The following is a 23,359-nucleotide window of genomic DNA, read 5'->3' as shown; positions in this document are numbered from 1 at the left end:
TACTCTTCAAAGCCACTTAAGAGGTGGGTACTAATATTACCATCGCTTTAATACTGAGGGAAGACAAGCTTATAAAAGTTTAAGCGATTTGGCCAAAGTTACAAAGGCCCAACCACAGATCAAAAAGCCTAAATCATTATACTACACAAATAGTAATAAGTGATAAGGAACTTAGAACAATATTTTTGATGTTTTAAACTTATTTTCATTACTCTAAGTTGCCAAAAATATTTATGAAAAATGAATGTAACAAGAATCACCAATCATATGAAAATGTCCAGATTCTATGCCCCGGGTTCAATCCCAGCACACACACACGTGCGCACACACACAAAAGAAGCTGGTGCATTCTTAGAGGTGGTGCAGACCTATATGAGGCAGAGGACGGAGGATTGGGAATTTGAGATCAGTCTGGGCTACACAGTGAGACCCTCTCAGAAAAACGAGAGCTGGGGATGTAACTCAGTGGTAGAGTGCTTGCCTAGCATGCACAAGGCCCTGGGTTTGATCCCCAGCACCACAAAAAAAAAAAAAAAAAAAAAAGACTAGGAGAACAAGCTAGTAAAGATACTGTCTTTATAAAGTAAAAGCCAAATAAACAAGGCATGTCCTTCTATAATCTTAATATTCTAAAACATTTGAGGAAAATTACTGAGCTTCTCATTTTCACACAATATTGAAGTACCCAAACTTCAGAAATAAGCTTATTTACTGTGATGAAAGACATCATTATCTAAACAGCAAGTGCTGAATGCTGTTACACCACGTGGTATTCTGGTAGCTGTTTAACGCTGTCCATGGGGAAAGACATCCTGGTTTCCGATACTGCTGAGTTCCATGGGACAGATTTCAAATATGCTGTCAGTGCACACAGAGTTGTAAGGAACTGGGTGGTATCACACTGTCGCACAGTATTCCCACCACACGGATGCAACAGCTGCCAACAGCCTTGAGAACACATATACAGGCTGAGCATCCCTAACCCACAAAGTCAAAATTCAAAACTTTCTGAGCACTGCCAGATGCCACAGGTGGAAAAACCCATACCTGACTTCGTGACGGGCCAGTCAAAATATGACTGCGCTAAAAGATCACCTTGATTGGGCATGGTGGTACACACCTGCAATCCAAGCAAAAGGGAGGTTGAGAAAGGAGGACTGTGAGTTTCAGGCCAGTCTGGGTTACATAAGGAGAACTTGTACCAAAAAAGTGTAGGTGAAACATGAACAGATTTCATGTTTACACTGTGGTTCTATCCCTAAGATATCTCATTTTATATATATGCAAATATAAAAAAATCCCCAACATTTTCAAAATACTCTTCCCAATCCTTTTGGTATAAGCAATATTCTACCAGTAACAGTAAAAGACAATAAAGTAACTAGGATATGATGAGTTTTAAGCATTTATTACCTCTGTTTTAAATATAACTTGTTTAAATTTATAAAATTTGATTTTCATAATGGTTGTATTTAACATCTGACTAGCTAAAGCCCCAAAAATTTACCAATTCTAGACAGGGCTGGTTCCAGCAGACTACTGTTGTACAGTTTCCTTTTGATCCACCCTAATCCTTTATTTATTTCTCTCATTTTCCTAGTTTTGGTGGATTTGCAAGAAAGCAAATAGTATTTTCCTCAGATTTCTCCTAAGCTTATCTGAATGTCCCCATAGTCCCTTCTCTATCCTTGTGGTTCAACTAAGGCCTAACTTATGGCCCTAAACATTAAAATAAACTGCTAGCATCCATTCACGTAATCACCCCCAAGTCCTATCACAGGAAAATGAATGCAATGGTCAGTTGCATTTGTTGCAAATATACTTCCTTCCACCTAATCCTTCAAAATGACAGTTTTTACCTAACAAACATCTTTTTGAAGTTTCACACAAAACCAAAACTATTCACACCCTGTATGACTTACAAAAGTATGTTATTACTTTACTTTCTGCCAATCGGACACACATAAAGTGCTATCACATTACTACTTTGATTTGCACTTCCCTAGAAAGAAACTGGCAAAATCTACTGAATGTATTAATAGAGAAGGTGTTCTAGAACATAGTAAATTAGGTACTTGGACCTTCCTGTGTAACACAAACAAAAAAATCTTAAGATTTAAAAAAAATCCTAAAAGCATTATGAGCTGGGAAAAAGAAGTTACAAATTCCTGATTTCTAGGCCAGAAAATGAGAGGAGGCTGAAGGCCCAAAACAGATAAAGTGAACAATAGCAGTAAACTTCTGCCTTGAGTGGGGTGCTCCCAAAGGGTTATGACTTTCACTGCTAGGGTAAACTAGAAGTAACTCTCCTCTCCACAACCACCACTACCACCCAGGTGAATTCACTTAAAAAGTTTACACTGGGTAGAAAAGGGTAGAAAGTCACTAGAGTAATTTGAACTATAAATGTAGTACCTGCTGCTTTTGCAGTCTGAATTCCTAATTCTTTGATGTCTTAAACCCCTGAACTAGTATTTCCACACTTAAGCATGCATCAGAATCACGTGGAATTATATTAAAACACAGACTGCTGCTGCCCCTCTCTATGTCTTAAATTTCTAGTAGGTCCATGGTGGGCTGGGTAATCTGTGTAACAAGATGCCAGGTGATGCTGATATTGCTGGTCTTGAAACAAGATGTCAGAACCACTAATGTCCAGTGATCTGAGTGCCCAGGCTTCTGGGAAAAGAAAACAATGATAAGGATGGCACTCTAAACCAAAGATCCATAAATGCTGGGACAAATGGGCATCAATATGGGAAAAAAAATAAGGCTGTGAACCCCTACCTCACATCGTATACAAAAATCAATTCCAGGAGGATTAAAGTCTTAACATGAAAAGCATTTCATTACAGTTATTTGAAGAGTACTTTCAAGACTTTGGAGAAAAGTCTAAAAAAAATAGGAAAAGAGCAGTAAATATAATAGTGAATAAATATGTCCACTGAAAGTCTTCACTGGAAATGACCTATCTAGGACCTGCTTTAATTAAAATATCTCAGGGGAAAAAGGGACAGAAAATATAAGTATGGCAAAAATCTTCATTGATGTTGTATTTGTGTGATAAGGGTTTGTTATATACTATTTTCTCTACCTTTGTATATATTTTTTCCTTATAGGAAGAAAAAATACACATTTAGCACAGAAAAGGTATTTGGAACTTATTTGCCTAGCTAGAAAGAAAAATATAGAATATGCAAGGAACTCTTAGGAACCACTAAGAAAAATTCAAACTCAATAGAAAAATAAGCAAAAGACAAAGGCCCTTGAAAGAAATATTTATGGCCAATCAATAGGCATCATGGAATAGAAAATTATAATCACTCAGCCAGGCATGGTGGCACACAATTCCAGCACTCAGAAGGTTGAGGCAGGAAGATGATGAGTTTGAGGACAGCCTGGGCCACATAGCAAGACTGCATCAAAAGAAAAGAAAGAGGGAGAGAAGAAGGGAGGAAGGGACAGAGGGAAGAAGGCAGTGAAATACTATTTCTTTTCCACCAAGCTGACAGTTGCCTAGGGAAACAGTTTACTACTACTATCCAATTAAGATAGGCCTATATGCAACCCGCAATTCCATTTATCTTGGAGTTGCTATCTTACAATTGAGGAGACCTAAACATTTTCCAAGTCAATTTTAAAGACAACAGTTTTCAAATACCCATCTTCCACAAGTACCTTTCCTTACACTGACTTAAGAAAGGGCAAGTGATGCACATTCCATACCAGCTCCCATTTCTCATGTCTTCTCCTACTTTTGAAAGACATACCTCTCACTCATTTAGAATTTTAGTCTAATACACTGTACAATGACTTAAAACCCACCTGGCACCAAAGGAAGTGTCTGACATTGACTCTAATCAAAGTCACCCTATCCCTCAGTCCATATCATTAACAAACACATTTCCAAGGGATAGGGATGGAGGTGACGCTAGAGCACTTGCCTAGCATGTGTGAGGCCATGGATGCAAATCCCAGCACTGAAAAGAAGAAAAAAAAAAAAAATCAAAATCTACTTACATTAAATATCTTTTAAATTCTGAACAATATTTTTATTAGTTGTGTACTATTATTAAAAGCTGAAATAAATGTTTACTATCTAGAGCCTGATGGCAATAAAAATTTTAATGAACTTAAAATACATGATATTTTGTATGTAAATATTTTTACATTGTATTTGATACATTTAAGAGCATTTTCAGTCTACTTAAAAATATCAGTATTTTAATATTCCTGAAATTATACCATTGCAATATTTTAACATTATGATAAAAATATTAGATGTCAACTTTAAAATGTGCATAAAGGTAGTTTCAAAAAAATTATTTGGGGAATTAAAAAAAAAATTGTAGACCATTGCTAGAGAGCACACTTCTGTACTAATTGGTAACATCAATACCGAGGCAGCCCTGGGGAGCCAGTTTGTCACACACTGCATCAGCCCTGAGGGGCTTTTCCCAGCATGTGTGCCAAATCCATGTTCCTCACAGAGTAGTGTGTGTAGAAATCACCTGCAGGCTGTTTCCCTGTGTGGGGCATGCACTGTATTTCTAATAAGTTCCTAAATAAAGGTAACTGCACTTGATCCACATTCTATTTTAATTAGTACAGTAGTGAGCACTTTGAATGTTCCAGGCCCTGCCCCACACTAGCCACTTCTGCAAATAGTCTATCAATAAATCCTATTACAACTTTTTAGAAGCAAGTTCCATCATTTCCATCTACAGATGAGTGAACTGAATGAAGCTCACAACAGTAGCAGAAAAATACTTAGAACAGAAATAATGCCAAAGTAATTTTGTTAATGAAGCCTCCACCCCAAGGCTCTTTTCATGAGAAACATAACTATTTCCTACTTTTTTGAGACAGGCTCCTGCTATGTAGCCCAGACTAGCCTTGAACTTGTGATCCTCTTGCCTCAACTTCCGGTGTTCTGGGATTACAGGAATGCACTACCATGCCTAGCATTCCTACTTTCGATAACTTCATTCAGGAGGAAAACACTAAGATCACAGTCTCTCACATGAGTTCTAGGAATCTATGCCTTAATGCAAATGACCTGAGTCACATAAGGAAGGAGCACTAGTTGGGTTAAGTTAACAGCAAACTTGTTAGAAATGCAAATTCTCAGGCCCCACCCCAAATCTACTGAATCAAAAACTCTGGGAATGGGGCCCAGCCCTAATTCTCATGGCTGTAAGTTTTGAGTGCCATAGAACACCAACAAAAGATTAATAAGAGAAAACAAAGAGGTCAGGTAACTAAAATTTTAAAATTTGGGAACAACTGATTAAAACGATTTAACTAGATTTCAGGACTTTAATAGGTTATAAACTTGCTTGGCTACAGAATGCTTTCTTCCAGGAGAATCTTCTGAGACCAGCACTCTACAAGATAAGTTTTAAAGATTATCAACCAAATTGCATTTTGTTCTTCGAGGCCCAGTAGGTTTAGGGCACATAGCTGGAGTCAGATAGACTTGAGCATAAAAATCTGTACTCTGAAACCAATAGTAGTGAATGAGTATTATCTTTTTTCCTTATATACACGTTAACAAAAATTTGGTTACAAAACTATTGACATTAAACACATAGAACTTTTTAATATTGTAATATTTTCTCTTTTTTTGGTGGAACTCAGAATTCATGCTTACTAGGCTCTACCACTTGAGCCATGCTCCTAGCCCTACAATCATTTCTTTTCAAGGCTCTCTATCCATTAGATTATACCTTTCCTAAGGACAGCAGTTTTTCTTCACCTCTATATTCCAATGCCAAAAAGCACACCCAACCTACTGCAGCAGTCACTCAGCATATCTTGGCTGAATGAATAAGCAAAGCAACAAAGAGAAAAGTCAGGTATTTAGACTAAGTGTGTCAACTAGAGGACACTGCCAGCTTCCTCCATGCTCAATTTTAAGCGAGCTAAAACACAAAACAATAGCTAAGTTTTGTGCTGCTTTTGCTTGTAAAAGTCCACAGTCTCATGTTCATACATAGAATAAGGAACTTTTCCTCCAGTCCTTACATAATGTTTTTTTACAAAGTATGCAAACACATAGCTAAAGGAAGAATAATGTCAGTGGGGTGACTGACAATTGGCCCCTAACAGACCATGAGTTTCTGTAGAGGAAACTTGCCAGACTTCTCAAATTCCTCTAGAGCTCCTCCCTCAAAGGATGAAAACTGCTTTCTGAATACCTAGCAGTGAAGGTGACAGAACTAGTTTATCACTTCTCTGAAGACAAAAAGTGAAACTATTTCCTTCTGTAAGCAAGTAGCAACATGCCCTCTTCTACAAGTTTCCTTCTGACTCCCTTTAGTGCATTAACCTGTGAGGCACTTCTCTAGACTGCTTCTACTATGCTGCTTTTTTTTTTTTTTTTGGGGGGGGGATGGAGGTAGTACTGAGTTTTTAGGGTTTTGTTTTGTTTTTGCAGTGCTGGTGTTTGAACTTATGGCCTCATGCTTGCTAAAACAGGTGTTCTACCACTTAAGTCACACCTCCAGCCCTTCTGTGCTTGAGTTGTTTTTTAGATAGGGTCTCATGTTTTTGCCCAGGCCAGCCTTGGACAGTAATTCTCCTACCTATACCTCCTGCCTATCTGGAATCACAGGTGTGCACCACCACACCCAACCTGTTGGTTCAGTTAGGGGGTCTCGCTAACTTTTTTCCTGGGCTAGTTTCAAACTGCAATTCTCCCAATCTCTAGTGCTCCCCCCAAAAAGCTGCAATTACAAGTATGAGCCACTCCACTATACCCAGCTGGTATAGGGGATTTGAATTTAAGACCTTTTTTTTTTTGAGTTCCGCTTTCAGGGGTTTGTTATAATGGGATTTTGTGTACAACAGTACATTCAAATTTAAGGCAGAGATTTTTTTAAAGCCTTATTATTTTATAGTTCAGCTGGGATACTGAAGCCCTCCAAAAATGAAAACTGAAGGTCATAGAAGGTCTGATTGCCTTCTAAGCAGAACTGCTCTCACCATACCCAGAGTCTCTTCCAGGAACACTTAACATGTCAAAAGTGCATGCAACACACCATGCCCCAGATTACTTCTAGTGAAGACTCTTTCCAGCTTTTAATCACTTTCCTTCCCGCAAGGAAGGGGGAACCAGGCTTCCCCTTGCGAAGAGAAGAACAGAGCAGCTCCTTCTGCCTGCTCCCATCTCTGATGAGAGTGGAGTCCTCCTGCACGACTTAGGACAGTCATCTCACTCTCACAAACCATAAGGACTTCTTTTTTCTGGTTCTTCTTGCGTAAGGCTAAAACTTCTAGTGAAACTGTTGTTTCAGATTACAGGTAAACTGTACACAGAACGTAATAGTACCTTTTACTCATTTATACGTCCTAGGTTCACTGACAAAAGCAAAAAAGTCACACTACAGAAAGAAAACTACGTATACCTAGCCACTGCCTACCTACTTTTTAAAAAAGATTTAGACTAAACCAAAAACATAAACATGAATCCTTCTTCAACCATGTCTCTACATTCGGGGAAGTCGAATTTCTCCCACACTTAGGAACACTGGTCCTAAAATAAAAGTTCCCTGAACTTTGTCCTTTTCCTGAGGATTTACAATTTGCAAACAAATCACTTTATCTCATTTTGCAGTGAATCCTACCTAAAACATTTAATATCATCCTCAAACTATTAATCAGGGACACATGTGAAATTTTAGCCAAGTCAATCTAGTCTACAGTGTCCATCATTAAACACAATGAGTACTGTTAGATTTTGTATTCATGAACTGACCTCAGTGCTGCTGGAGCTGGGGTGAAGGGGATCCTGCAGGGGACGTGTGAATGGCAAGCAAGCATTTTGTTAACCTTTCCAGTAGCCTCCATTTCTAATTGTACTCACTTTTTACTTTGGCCAAACCCTTCACATGAAAAAGTACTTATTATAAGGCTCCATTTATATGAAGTTCAACAACAGGCAAAACTAGTCGCTAGTAACAGAAATAGGTAGTACAGGGTACGACAAGGAAAGACAGAACTTTTGGGGGTGATGAAAATATTTTCTGTTTTGATAATGTGTTCATTATGTGTTTATGTATTTACCAAAACTCTTTAAATCCTACAGTTTAAGATCTGTGCACTGCACTATATGCAAATTACTGCTCCCTTCGGAAAAGGAAAAAGCTCCTTCCTCCCGTAGAGACCAGTGCCTAGTGATAACATGCGAAGGAAGGCCCAGGAAAAAAAAACTGTGAAATAGTTTTTTAAAAAATAGGAAGAAGAATGTTGACAATTATCAAGCCTCATGAAATAAGGCCCATTCACTACTACTACCACCCTGCACTTAGCAAAAGCTTATTAATTTGTTACATAAATTTTCAAGTATAAGAAAACTGTACAAAAGTATCAGGACTGTCTCAAAACAAGAACTTAATTAGACATGGAAAGAATTTTCAGATCAATGATTCTCAATCAAAGCTCACAGATCCCCTTTAAGCATCTGACAGAAACTATAGTTGTGTTAACAGCAACATTAAAGTTTACTCAAATCACTTCACTTTACTGTTTAATATCAATCATTTTTCTTTCTCTGGTCACTATAAAATAAAAAATAATACGGCATTTTCCTTATATCGTAAGAACATTTAAGAATTATCACTGGTACCTCCCCAAGATATCTATATATCCTAATCTGTGGAACCATATTAGGTTACAAAGGAAAGGTTACAGATGGAATTAATTTGCTTCATCAGTTGATCTTAAAATAGATTATCCTAGATTATCTGGGTAAATCCAAGGATCCTTAAAATGTGGGAAAGTTTGGCAGATGAGTCAAAACTAGAGAAGCGGTACAGTGAAAAACACCTGGCCCAATGCTGCTGCTGTGACGGCTGCGGCAGGGCTATGAGACACACAATGCTGGTGGCCTCTAGAAGCAGGAGGGCAAGAAAACAGACTCTCCCCTGGAGTGTCCAGAAGCAGCCTACCTACACCTTCATTTTAGCCTAGTGAGACCCACTGGCGGCTTCTGGTCTCTAGTACTGTAAGATAGTAAATTTGTATGTGTTGAAGCCTCTACAGTTACGATAATTTGTTACAGCATCAGTAGAAGACTAAAACTCCTAGTGAAATGAAAAAAAGCACTGAGCTGATTCGGTCATTAAAAATCTTAGTATCTCATAGTTTTAGTTTCTTATTTATAGAATTGGTAAGTTATGCTCTGTCTCTTATAACATGTTATTTGGAGACAAAGGTATATCAATATATTTTTGTAAACTATAATGTATCTACTGATGTGAATTAGTAATATCATTATCCTAGATCAATATGAGCAAGGTAACATGAAAACTGGCATATTAAAATATATCTAAATATATATACTACTAAGAACTATAGAAATCTAGTTCCACTGATATTTATTGAAGCAATTGCTAATATATGTTGTCTGCCAAAAAATTTAGCCTTTTAATTTTTAGGAAGCTCTTAGAAATTGGTGGTAAAAATTTAAGCAGTAAGAATTTTATATTCCATGCAAAATATAGAACACAGCACGTAACAATTTATAAAAACGTTAAAAGCACAAAAGATATTATGTATAACTACAATAAGACAGAATTCATTTATTTATAGAAGCATGTCACGTGGAACGTTGTTAACTCTGAATCACCTTTTATGAAACAGAGAAGGGATGAGCTGGATAAATACCATCCACACAGTATGTTAGCTCTTACCTTTGATTTCCTACATATTATCACCACAATAAATATTCTCTTCTTCCTACTCTTCATTACTCCTTAAAGTAAAAATGTTCCAAAACATAAAGAGTCAAAGCCCCACATAATTTAAGTCTCTACGAAATTCAATCCAGTATGTCTGAACCGGCTAAAATTTAAAAATAAAATATTGGCAATTAAGGTCCTAGCATCTTCATTTATAGGAAGTAACAGACTTATACCATTAAAACTTAAATTCACAAAACAATGTACCAATAGAACACAATAAACCTAATTCTTCATATAAGTTTAATTTTATAAGCCAATGGCATGAAAGGAAGTCATTTAAAACTCAAATACCAAAAACAAATATATGTACACATTATACAACAAACTACAAATCAATATTAAAAAAAAAAGAATCTAACTGAAAAATGGGCAAAGGTAATGAACAGACAACTCCAAAAAGAAATACACTTAGCTAATAAAAACACATGGAAAAATTCTCATTTTCACTAGTAATAAGGAAATGCAAAACAGATTTCTAGCACAGCACTTCTAAAATGCTTGGAATTTCCCAAATGATTAGAACATACCTGACTATGCTAAGGAGAGGACGCAGGATTGAGTACTAATAATCAGAAAGGACCACCATGTGATTAGAGGGTTGGGGCTTTGAGGGGTAGAGATGCAGGAGAGCCTGGAGCTTGAGTTCAGCCCATTGAATGGCAAAGTTTCAATCAACCATGCCTACATAATAAAATTCAAATAAAAAGTATGTACATCAAGGCTTAGAGAAGCTCTCTGGTTCATGGACAATCTGATTCCACAGGGAAAGGAAATGGATCCTCTTGACCCTTGCACTACCTGCCTCTTCATTTGTACAAATATTTTATCAGCAGTTAAAAAGAAGAGTGCATTTATATGTACTCTCTTAGAAAAATCTCCTAAACACATATTAAGCAGAAAAAGTGGGCTTTAGAATAGAATATGACCATATTCTTGCAAATTAACCATCTGTCACAAAATCACATACACAATCAAAACTTTTTTGTATGTACTTATTAAGTATGTAAAGACACTTAAAAGTAAGTATGCATACAAAAAGAATAGGATCATCAGAAGGGAGGTCTTAAAGTGACTTTCATTAGTATTATTCAGTCATAAAGAAGAATGAAATTATGTCATTTTCAGGAAAATGGATGGAAATGTTAAAATGAAACAAGCCAGATGGAGAAAGAATATTGCATATTCTCATATGCAGAATCCAGACCTAAAAAAAAAAAGAATGACATGAATGTAAACTGGGGAGTTTGGGGGCTAACTATTGAGGAGAGTCAAGGTGAGGGGAGAGTGAGAGAAGAGGTGAATATGATTGAAGTATTTTATATGCATGTGTGAAAATAGAGTAATGAAACCCATTAAAATTTGTTTTTAAAAGGGAAGACCAGATAAGAGGAATTTAATCAAAGTACATTATATGCACATTTGAAAATATCACCATGACACTCCTTTTCACAATTAATATATGCAAATTAAAAAATCAAAAAGTGAGTTCCCTTTTATCTGAATTATTCGAAGTTTAGAGGGGTTCCTGTTACTTCTACAATTAAAAAAAAAGAGAACTTCCAGCTCAAGAAGAATGTGTTGAACATATTCTATTCAGTCTAAACATCCTACTAAAAAAGATAGTATACTATAAATTAAAGGCCATGAATTACAGAAAACAAACAAAAAATTAACCTACGGGTATAATACTGAAAAAAATCACTCAAAAAAGAACAAAAAACAGGTGAAAAAACAGAAGAGAAAATAAGAGCAAAAGATCATTCTAGGTATCCATAATCTAATTAATAAGAGGAAATGGTAAAAAAAAAAATTCTCAGAAATAATTTTTTAAAACTACTCAAAATAAAAAATGATAGTTAAAAGATTGAAAGGGTCTACCAAATATGCTGCACAATGAATGAAAGCAAATCCATCCCAACTACAACAATGAAATGTTATACCCTAGGGAAAAGGATCCTAAATGGGGTAAGGATGTGGGAGGTAAGGATCATACAGAGAGGATCAAAAACCAAAATGACACCTGTGTACTCAACTGGCAACATGAGAAGCCAGAAGCAACAGAGTCACACACTTAAAATTTTCAGGGAAAACGTCAAGCCAAAGTATAAATCAAGAGTGAAGGTGGAAATAAAACATCCTCCACACACTGAAGTCTCAAGTGTTTACGTTACATATTCTTTCTCATAGGTCACAGAAGATTATGTTCTATAGAAAACAACAGAGAGCAGCTAGAAGGAAAAGACATCAAACAGAGGAACCAGGAGCTAGAACGTAAGAGGCAACAGAATCTCCTGGATGATGAGGAAAGGTTACACATGATAACCAATTCAGAAAGGGTGTTGTAGGTCAGAAGGCCCAGAAGAGACTTTAACAAGACGAAATTAAGAGAGTATCCAACATGTATGAACAAATGAAAGATCTATCTATACAAGCAAGGGAGGGCTGTAAAGCTAAACAATCTTTTTAAAAAACAAACCCAATAAACATATGGGAAAATGAGAAACTTCAGGAAAAGAAAAACAGCCAATTGTAGAAGGACTTTGAATTACTAGAAGAACGTTAATTAGGCTCCATTTGCTTTTCAACTAAGATACAGAATGAGCATTTAAAATATTACAACTGCAAGTAGTCCGCTTAACTTTCTAGTCTCTTCTCCAAATAAATTAAGGAAAATATCTAGTCTATCAACTTACCATGTGACTCAGAGAAGATTGTTCTTGTGAAAGCACTTTCCTCATCTACAAAGTACTATATAAAAGCAATAGCACTGGTTAATATTTGACATTTAAAGTGGCCTATAATATTAAATATTCTTCATTTTAGTTGTGTGTGTGTATGTTTAAGAAACTAATGGCAAACCTCTGAAAAACTCTGTATATGGTCAGATGGAGGAAAGAGTGGACAGAGTAGTTATTAAGGCACTGAGCTTTTAAGGACACCAAGGTGTCGGTGAAATACTACGATAGGCACGAAATCTAGATATTTCAAGACTTCTTGAAGGTCTTGTCAAATCAAGACCTCAGAGCTCTAGACTGGAGAATCCTAAAGCACCAGCACATCAGTGAACTGCCTTATTAAATGTCACGTTGTCCAGGTTGCCTGAGATGTACTACATCATGTAACAGGATGCTAAGTTTTGGCCAGGCATGGTAAGACCCTATCTTAAAAACAAAACAAAGAACTGGGGGCATGGTTCAAGTGGTGGAGCTCTTTGTTAACAAGCACAAGGCCCTAGGTTCAATTTCCAACTGCAAAAAAAAACCTAACTTTGAGGTGAGCAGTTAGCTATGGGTATAGCTCAGTCATAATGCACTCCCGTACTATGTGTGAAGTCATGGGTTCAATCACCTGCCTGAGGGAGAAAAAAAAAAAAAGGCTGTTTCTCAGATTCTGTCCAGCAGAAGCAGCACACACTTAAAAGACTGACCTGCCTTACCTTCTTACAGTCACCCTAACCACCTCCAACCACCCACACATTTCAGATCATCTAAGAATATTCTGTAGCAAATTCACACCGTTATATTAAAAAACAAAGCTCTAAGACACAGCATGATTTTATGTCTAAGGCAGTTTTATGCCTGTCCTAATTTGTACAGCTCACATTATACCTACCTTCTTTGATTCAAAAATTCAATTTACTTAAAGACGTAAAATACCGCTTTTTCTGGAGCAATACACTTTATATGGGTTTTAAATATGACAGCAATTTTGATGACCAATAATGTTGGTTAAAAATGTAATAATTCAATTTCCACACATTTTGGTGAATATTCAATATTTACAAAGTTTTTTTGCCACATGTCTAACACAGTAAATACAATATAAAGTTTGATTCAAATGTTCTGGGGAGAATCTTGAACATAAATCACACATTATTTAAAAGTGAGCATGTTTCACAATGAAACCCCCTGTACAATTAATTTATGCTAAGAAAAAAGAATAATGAAATTATTGGATCCTTTTTATAAATCTGAGAAGTTGGGAAGGGATTAAGGCACCAGAATGAAACACGTGGTTTTCCTCAGTAAGAATGGGAAATGGAATATAAATCTTAGACGTTTTTGTTTTTTCTTAAAGTTCAAATGCTAATTAAAAACATTAAGGTATGAAGAGCTTTACGCAAATTACTTTTTATCCTTCAACTACTACAAAGCAAGTATTATTTATATCCTGACTTTAGAAATGAGAAAACCGAGAAGCAAAGGGAAAGTCACAAGAGAGAAGGTTGGGCTCAACCCATGCAGCCTGACTAGAAGACCCAAACCCTTCCCCACAGTAACATAAAACATCATGAACACAGACCACAACCCAACTCCATTACTTTTGTGATTCATTTATGGATAGGCACAGCACTCAAACTGAGCTAAGAGTCCTGCTGATGGAGGTAGAGAGAAATACTCCCTTCACATGATTGGGACCACAAGTGAGCCTGCAGGACATCACTTAGAGACCCACATTCAACAGAAGAGGGTAAATGTAGGGGATACGCAAAAGGAGATTAGGACACCTTCATGAGCACAAACACACAGACACTGAATTTCAGTTCCAGAAGCCCTGGAGCCCTGGATCCTGTGCCTGTTCCTTCACTTCTTTCCAATAATTAGAGGCAATTATTCTACTTAATGCTATTTTGAGTTATATTTCTCTCATTTACAAGTGAAAGAGCTTTAATTCTCTGACCACAGTTCAATATTTCTAGTTAACACTTTCTAGTGATAGTTTTATTAAAAACAGGGTAGTATAAACAATAAATCCTCTACCTAAAAATGTTAAAGGCCATACTTTTGAATAACCTATATGTAAAAAGAACCATCAAAATATGTAGTTAACAAAATTATTCCTCAAGAGAATTTTAAAAGGAAAAAAAGTGTGTGACAATAAAAATACAAGTATCCAATGCTATGAGAAGTAATCATACCCTTACGTGTTTTAATTAAACAAATATACGTGAAGGGCTGGTAGTGGCTCAAGTAGTAGAACACCTATACCTAGCGAACATGAGGCCCTGAGCTCAAACCCCAAAATGCCACCAAAATAAAAAAGTATACGTGAAAAATAAAAGAAGCTACAAGAACAAAATTAACTTCACAAAATAAGAAAGCAATAGAAGAGTAAAACTAATGAAACAGAAATCAACAATAAAAACAGTAGAATCTATTGTTCAAGCCAAGAGCTAACTCTTTAAATTAACTTAATCCATTATATACATAAGGTCTCTCTGTTCTTTTTCCTCCTCCATTCACATGTATACAAATAGGATAAATTAAACTATTACAGACTAATCACAATGAAGCAAACATTAAGATTACAGTGTCAGAATTTAAATTCAAATTATTATACTGTTTCTGATATACTAAATTTCTTTCTTTAAAAAAAAGCACTGAATAGATATAATGATTAATAGTTAATATTCAAAATGTATCTATTAATCTGCACTTATAAATAGTAAAATCCTCACTTGAGTTTTCATTGGGGGGCGAGGATGAAGACAAATATTCCAAATAAATCCACCCACAGGAAAAACAGACACCAACATTTGGTTCTGGTTATTACTGATGGTAAGATTACAAGTGATTTACAATTTCCATTTCTTTTCTTTGAGGCAGGGAATTGCTACATTATGTAGCCCACTGAACTCACAATCCTACTTTACCCTCTCAAGGGCTGGAATTACAATTATGTATCAACATGCCTAAGGTGATTTGCAAGCATATATTTTTATAATTTAGGTAATTTTTTTTTTTTTTTTTTTTTTGCTGTACTGGGGGTTTGAACTCAGGGTTTCCTGCTTGCTAGCAGGGGCTCTACAGCTTAAGCTACATGCTTAAGCATCCAGCCCATAATTTAAATAAATTTTGTTGGCCTTTACATCAGTCTCTTAAAACTCTTCTCAAAGTCCAGGCTTGATCCTTCTCAATTTATATCCAGCCCTTACTAAATCATGTATTTTTTAGATCTACTTAATCTCCAAATTGATGATTGCTAAATTTTTTGTAATGGCCTGAATTTAAGACTTGTATTTCTTGTTTAAAGGATCCTTCTATCTAAATGGAAATCTTTTGGCCACTTAAATTTAACATGCCAAAAGAACTGATTATCATCTCCTAAAACTTCTTTCCATCTTTATTTACTTTTAATATTAAAGACACTGCTATGTTCCCAGGTTCTCAATTCCATCAATTCTACCTTAGAAACCTCAACCAAACCCAACTTTTCCTTCTGCTCAACAATGCTATTATTTCAAATGAGGCATTTTTCCAATTCAATGCTAACTTATCTTATTTTCCTGTTATCATACTTCCCTAAAAAATTTAATCCTGATCAGGGTAGTATACAGCTGAAAGACTGACTGAGCACTAGACCACTAAAAAGGCCATCATCCATGTATGCACCCAACTATGACTGCAATGGTGCCTCCTAGCCTGATTATGGTACTACTTTGCTTTGAAACTTGGTCAGATAAACTTAAGAGCATTATGTAATTCTTCAAGAACTGGCCCAATTTTCTATTTTTCTAGTCTCGTGCACAGCACTCCTTCATGCACCCAACAATCTAGACATAGTTAATTTTTCAGTATGCCCTATCAAAATCCTAAATGTAGATTGTTCTGTAGTCTGTGATGCCTTCCCCCTCAAAACTTTCTGTATTCTTCCAAAGTGTTCAAATGTCACTTCCTCTGTGAAGCATTCTTCTAACCCTGGAGAGATATTTCCCTAAGCATTTTATTTAAAGTCCTGTTACATTGTATAATAATCACATGTGTGCTATCCACTTCCAGAGACAACTGGCAAGAGATGGAAGAAGCCCAATGTTTGTACCTTTGCTACCTACAATGCCCAACCACTAAAAGGGACTACATTCATATTCACTAAGACTACATTCACCATACTACTTTTTGAAAAAGAAATAAAAAGTCAGTTGTTTTTTTTTTAATTAAAACAATTACATGTTTACCTAGCTAACCTAGGTCTATAATGTGATAGACTTTAGGGTGACCACTCTCACTTCTGGCATTTAAGCTTTTGTGAAATTCCCTCTCCTTGAGTGTAAACCAAACCTATGACTTGCTTCTAACCAATGAAATGAACCCAGTGTAGTGAGCACTAGCTCATCTTGCCAGTCTCTCCTTTGCTGGTTTTGGAGAAGCAAACTGCCATCAATCTCACCACCACAAGGAGATGAATTCTGCCAAACAACCTGAGGGAGTTGGAAGCAGATTTTTCTCCAACTGAGTCTGAAGAGAAGACTGCAGCTCTGGCCAACCAATGGATTGGAGTCTTGCAGAAAACCCACCTAAGATGGGCTCAGACTCTTGACAAGTAGACACTGACAAATATGTGTTGCTTTAAGCAACTAAATCTGCAACAATTTAATGAGCAGCATAAAAAAATGAATACAATTAGACCTTAAAGTATTTTCACACAAAGGCTGTTTTCTCCAGTTTCTGAACAGGTAAATGTGAAACAGCTGAGGAAATGCAAAATTAAAATAAGCTAACAGTTTAATTAAAAAATAGTACTTAGGAAAATTTACATAAGTTAAATCTTAGTAGAAAGTACTTTGTTACATAAGGCAGTTCTTATACTTCTCTTTTAACTCAATTTTGTGAGTACCCAGTGTAATAAGTCTAACATTAAAGCAACTCTCCTTACAAGCACAAGATGAGTAAGAAATGGGGGTGTATATTTAATAAATGATACTGGTAACCAGAAACAATAATTTACTTACTGGTCACCAGGCAAAGCAACCAATCACAGGGGAGTAGGGGACTTGAAGACACTACAGGAAAACAATAGAGCTCTTCCTCCCTCAGGAGCTACACAGCTAGTGAACTTGGTCACTCAGCTCTCAGTCAGATGGGGCCCTGTGAAACTCATACCACTCCTTCCTCCAGCCCACCTTCCATCCTGTAGTCACGGTACTTCCAAAAATTCCCAAAGCAGAAACTTCCATGACACCGAACACACCTCAGCACACACAACATAAGGTATCCCCTGTAGTCTTTAAAGATAGATGAGATTACAAGTGAGAAACATTAACCACCAAAGTTCCTTTGCAGGGAGGGGAGGGTGATTAGAAGTATCACTTCTTAGGAAGAAGCAGATGTTACTCTTCAACTGAATAAAAGAACGCCCAGGAATAGAACAGATTAATTCAACATCCCAAATTCAAATATTTTGGTACTTAATATTATAAGAAATAATAACTAAAAACAATGCCTGAATGATTAAAGGAGATAACCATAAAATCTCGCATGTATGTTTAAAATTAAGATAAATATTCCTAAAGCTAGAGACTTTAACTTACTCAGTTTTAAGAGATAACCCATACTCCTTCAGAGCAAGGAAACAGGCTCCACAAGTAACTGGAGGCACCTGAATTACAATCAGACTACTGACATACTCATGGGCAAACCACACCCAAACAAGCTCAAGACAATTAGGCAGCCAAAGGAGCACAGCACTACATGTTTATTGTCTTAAATTAATTCACTTTACATGTGCACTACTAGACTCAAGGATACATTACAGAAATCCATACAATTTGTCTAGAAATAATTTCCACTCACTGGTATATTTTTGTAGTCTAATTCACCTCCCCATCTTTGTGCATCAGTGAAGGCAATTTTAACTCTGATATTGCTTTTATAAACATGAGCAACTTAGTGGAAAAACCTAGACATAAAGCGAAACAAATCCTCTAAGATAGCACACCAAGCCTTTTAAATATTAGACTATGCCTTTAAAGATAAGTTTTAAAACAAAGGTGATGGGCAGTATTAACAGTAATTGAGGACTTCTGTTCATTTTAATAGTATTAAACTCATTAGTCTGGAAAGAATAGCAAAAACGAGAGAGACCTACTTTGTCTAAAATCTCCTATTCAGATTATAATCATACTCTGATGTCCAGAAACTCAATTCTAGGAGATCTCTGTAAACTGAAATATCTGTACTAGGGCACCTCTCTTTCAGTTCTCTAGAGAGAACTAAGTAAGAGTACATACAGTCAAAATATATGTGCAAAAGAAAGCAAAACATAAAACCACCACAGAAAACCTTCTTATTCAATTTGGCAATTCGTTACAATTAAATTTACTTATCAGACTTCTAAGCTTAAAAAAAAAACAAAAAATAGTCCTGCTTAGGTTTTCATTTCCTCTAAACTACATGACAGCTACCAAAAAAAAAAAAAAAAAAGAATTTTGAATCTTTTTAGTACTAAATCTTATTTGGAAACAACAATTTTACAAAATTACAATAAGAACTTTCTACTAATTTAGAAATATTCATCTTCTCAATTTGCAAATAAGAGTCCATTACATAGGCATTTGTGCAACTTGTAACTCAATAAATACCTTAATACATAATAAAAGGTCAATGTGAGGTGCAATCAAATCTACCTTTTAAAATAAGATTCATTGTCTAGCTCCCTGAATCTAAGAATGATAAGAAACATGCTTCTATTGTTTTCCTCATGGACGGAGCCACTGAAATAGAGATAAAGATCTCATTAAGGCAATGCTTCTAAAAGATGTTTTTACTTAGGTCTATTCCATCTGTCTTAACAGGATTTAAGATGGCAGTCTGATGTAACCCCCTCACTTAAGAACAGGGAACTTTTCTGATCCCTTTCCCCCCTTGGAGGTTTCTCAGTAATCAGGAAACAGAGAAAATGGAGTGACTGTCTTCCCAAAAGTCCTAAAAATGATACATAACTAGAATTATTCTAACTACCCTGAAGAAAAAAAGGTTAAAGTGACTGCACACTATGGGTGACTAAGGACAGTTGTGCTCAATTCTCTCCAGAGACCTGGGGGGAGAAAGGTTGCTCAACTTCCTCAGTGTCACTGTCCCGCTACCAGGCTCCAGTCTGCCCAACCAAAGAGCAATGAAACAGTTACCTACCTACTAAGTGCACAAACCTAAGAACTTAGAATTAAAAAAAAAAAAAAAAAAAAAAAAAGCTTTACCTCCAACTTCCAGCAACTAATTCTTTTTCCTTTGCTAACGTGCTATGAACAGTAGAGATATCAACTCTTTGCCCCTGGTCTAAGTGGAATGCATTTATGTTAACAAAATGAAGCCGTATAAATATACTGATTCTTTGTCAAAGAGAACTGTCAGCACTTAAAAAAGTAATAGTAAACAATATATTAAGTATTAATTTAACAAGTTTACTTCTTTAGCAAGCTTTTACATAATCATGTCTTTTAATGATCTGAACTGTTAAAATGCAAACCTTCATTTTAAAGAGTTTTTTTTTTTTTTTAAGAAAAACTAGTTTATTCTTGCAGTAGTCTCCAATTCTCTGGAAACTGTTTCACAGTTCCTTTAACTGTGTTACTTGTAATAAAATCACAGTAAAAACATCACTAGTTCTGTTTTCAAAAACAAAAGATTTTTAAAAGACCGAGTTTTCGGAACTGTCCACATTTTTTATTTACTTAGCAAAAATTACTATAAAACAAGTCATTAAAGTAAAGTAGTTAAAATTCAAGTGTTGTTCCATACTGAATGTGCAAAGGAGCATTAAAAAAAAAAAAAACTAAAGGTGAATTCTTATTTTTAACTTACGCAGATAGAACCTAAGAACAGACTTACTGAATACAATTTTACCAACTTCCTACTCAAAGTTTTTATAACTATAAATATTTGAGTGAAAAAGGCCATAAAAATGGAGGGATGATGTTTCCATTATTTTTTCGGTACTCAGCTGTGAATTTATCTAAATCAGACACACAATGAAATATGGGAATGTTTGTCTTCTATACGTCTACTTCTTTTCATAAAGGAAGCAGGGGAGGTGGTTTTGACTCAGCATTGAACAGAAACCGAGTCCATTTTCCTCAGTGCACCTTTCCTCCTGTGTCTCCATAAAAGCACATCACCTGCCACTAAAAATTTCCATTTTTCACAAGTGACTTGGCTCTAATCAACACAATTCTTCAAAAGAACCTCGCCAGTTGCTACCACACCTTGTAGGCAGAGTTGTGATGACTTTTAGATTCCCTCCTTAAGGAACTACTTTCCATTATTTCAATGCTCTGCTCCAAATTAAGGAGTGACATTAACCATTATGTCAAGTAGCTGACTGGGGCTAAAGCACTTACCATTAAACAAAAGCATCCAATCAACGCATATGTGGTAGGTGAGACTAGTATTTACCTAGACTGAAGTACTAGTGCGATATATGAAAAGTCGTTCCAAAGGAGCGAGAGGATAAACTTCCTCCTCCTTCAAATACTCAAGAGTCCACTCGGGACCTTGCCGACTCTTGTCCTTTAAAACTGCTCACCACTCATTCCCTGGATCGCCTCCTGACTTCCTACCACCAAAAGCCACAGCCAGGAGGGCTGTCGGGTCGACTTGCTTTAGCACCACGCTAGACTCAGTCCCTCGCAGGAAGAAGGGCTTTCCCTACGCAGAAGCCCTACCTAGGCAGGGTGGCCAGGGCGTCACACTCAACGCCACGGGGCGGCCGGGCAGCGACTGCGCCGCAGGGGCTGAGCGCGCCTCTACCCAGCACGGGGAACCCGGCGCAGGCCGAGGGCTGGCCCGGGCGCCCGGTGAAGGAGAAAAGGAGAAGGGTAAAAATAAACGGCGGCCGCGGCCCACGTGCGCGGCGCGGGAGGGGCCGTACCTCCAAACATGTGCGGCGAGAGGTGAGCTGGGAGGGAGCCGATCACCAGGCGCGGCCCGCCGGAGCCCCCGCCCGGAGGCCGGTCCCTGCCGCCGCTGCCACCACCGTCCTCGGGGCTGCTGTGCACCGAGTCCTGCGAGCCGTACGGGCCGCTGCTGCTGTTGGGGATGCTGAAGGAGGACTGTGCGGCTCGGGCCCCCGACGCCACGCTGCTCACGGCCCCGCCGAGGGAGCGACTGCGCGGGGCCGCCGGGGCCGCTGCGGCGCCGCCCGAAGCGCTGGGCTGGTGCGCGCTGGACACCTGAGCCGGAAACCTGCCCGCAGCCACGGCCCGGGCCCCGCCGCCGCCGCTGCTCCCGCCGCCGCCGCCTGCGGTCCCGTTGGCCCCTCCGCTGCTGCTGCTGGAAGGGAGATCCGAGCCCGAGTAGGCGCGGGTGCGGCCGTTAGCGGCGGCCGGGCCGCTCTGCTTGGCGCCCATGTCCGCCCGGCCCCTGGCCGGGCCCGCGCGCAGCGCCCCGAGCGCCGCGAGGGCGGGAGCGAGCGCAGGAGCCCGAGGGCAGGGCCGAGGCGCCGCGGCCGGCCCACAAGGGTCCCCGCACGTCCAGGGCCGCGGCCCGGCGCCCCGAGGGGCGGTCGGCGTCCGGCGCGCGCTTGTCCTCGGGGGCGGCGGCCTTACGGGGTTCGGGAGATGAGGCGCAGCGGAGAGGAAGGAGGCCCGGCTGCAGCCGCGGCGGGCGCCGCTCGCTGGCTCCCTAGGAGGAGCGGTTCAGGTGGCGGAGCGGCGGCCGCTGGTTTCGGTTCTAGTGCGCCACGACGGGTCGTTACCGCTCTCTTCTGCTGCGGCCGCGGTGCTCCGCGCCCCCGGCCTCGGCACCGCCTCCTCCCGGGCGGCCGCTGCTACCGCCGCCATCCTCGGGCTCCCAGGGCTGCTCGCGGGTGAGTGGGAGGCGCCCGCCCAGACTCCGCCGGGGCCACCTTCCCTCCTCCCCCAGCCACCCAGCTGTTATTAACGGTGAAAGAGGAAAAACGGGTGGCGCGTGAGGGGAGGGTGAGGGTGGGGCGGCGCGCGCTTCCCGGCAACCGTCGCCTCGTCCCCCCTCACGAAGGAGGGGCCACGGGTGCCTGGCCCACCAAGGCAGGGGGTGCCCAGGACGGGGAGGTTCCCAGGCCCTCGCGCCGGAAGGCCGAGTAGCCGTACGGCCCCAGACTGTGCCCGGGCCGTGTGTTTGGTTCGCGCGCAGTGACCCGCCCCCGCCCCCCTTGTGCCGCCCTGTGCATTGGCTGCCGCCCTCCTGGCCCCGCCTCCCCGAGCCCAAGCCTGCCAGCCCTGGCCCCGCCTAGCCAAGGTACAGCAGTGTGGTAGGTGCTGCCACCCCCGGACTCGTTGATGGACAGGTCGCTGGCTCCGCCCTTCGGACGAGGGGGCGCCCCCTCTTCCACCGAGGGGCCTAAGCCGATTGGAAGGACTGAGCTCCTCAGGGCACCAATCGGAAGGCGGCCCCTCCTTCCGCACGTGGCCCGAGGACGCTGAAGAAGAGAATACCTTCACCTTTTCTGTCTGGGGTTGTGAATCGCAGTTGCTGTGTGCTGAGACACTGGGTATGGGTAGGTGCTGCCCACTGTTTAAAACAACAACAAAAATTTTTAATAGACGCTCAGCGATGCTGATGATAAAAGAGAACAAGGAAAACAAAGGAAAAATAACCCAGAAGGGCCGAAGCCTACTTGATCTGACTTGATCTTGACTTATCCCCCTGAAAGACAGTCTGGGAACAAGTGCAAAGTTGGAAGAACTAAAGATAATTCTGCCAAATCTTCAATGGTAGGGTAAAAATTGAGGTGCAGAGAAAGCTGAATCTGACATGCCACCTGGTCTGTAGGCACAACACCTTGCTAAGTTATGTGTGGATAGCAGTTATAAATTTTTGGACTTTAGCATTCATACCTGGAAAGTTTGTATTAAATCACTA

At 39.2% G+C, this 23,359-nt stretch overlaps 1 protein-coding gene across 3 annotated transcripts in view; it reads right to left on the bottom strand.

Moving 5' to 3' along the window:
* Positions 1-21,913, bottom strand: part of Znrf2 (zinc and ring finger 2) — a 91,811-nt gene extending 69,898 nt beyond the window's left edge. The window contains exons 1-2 of one of the 3 annotated variants that reach the window (XM_074065223.1): positions 21,390-21,905; positions 3,945-3,980 (exon numbers count right to left, since the gene is read on the bottom strand). In XM_074065223.1, coding sequence (XP_073921324.1) covers positions 3,945-3,980; positions 21,390-21,867 — 514 coding nt within the window. In that variant the 5' untranslated portion in view covers positions 21,868-21,905. Of the gene's footprint in view, positions 1-3,944; positions 3,981-21,389 lie in introns of all 3 variants that reach the window. The other 2 variants (XR_012445261.1, XM_020185758.2) reach the window with 2 other exon arrangements.
* Positions 21,914-23,359: the final 1,446 nt, after the last annotated feature.

Source organism: Castor canadensis, chromosome 2 (assembly GCF_047511655.1).
Source record: "Castor canadensis chromosome 2, mCasCan1.hap1v2, whole genome shotgun sequence".
In the NCBI taxonomy this organism is placed as follows: domain Eukaryota; kingdom Metazoa; phylum Chordata; class Mammalia; order Rodentia; family Castoridae; genus Castor; species Castor canadensis.
This window is presented reverse-complemented; position numbering and strand designations above follow the sequence as displayed.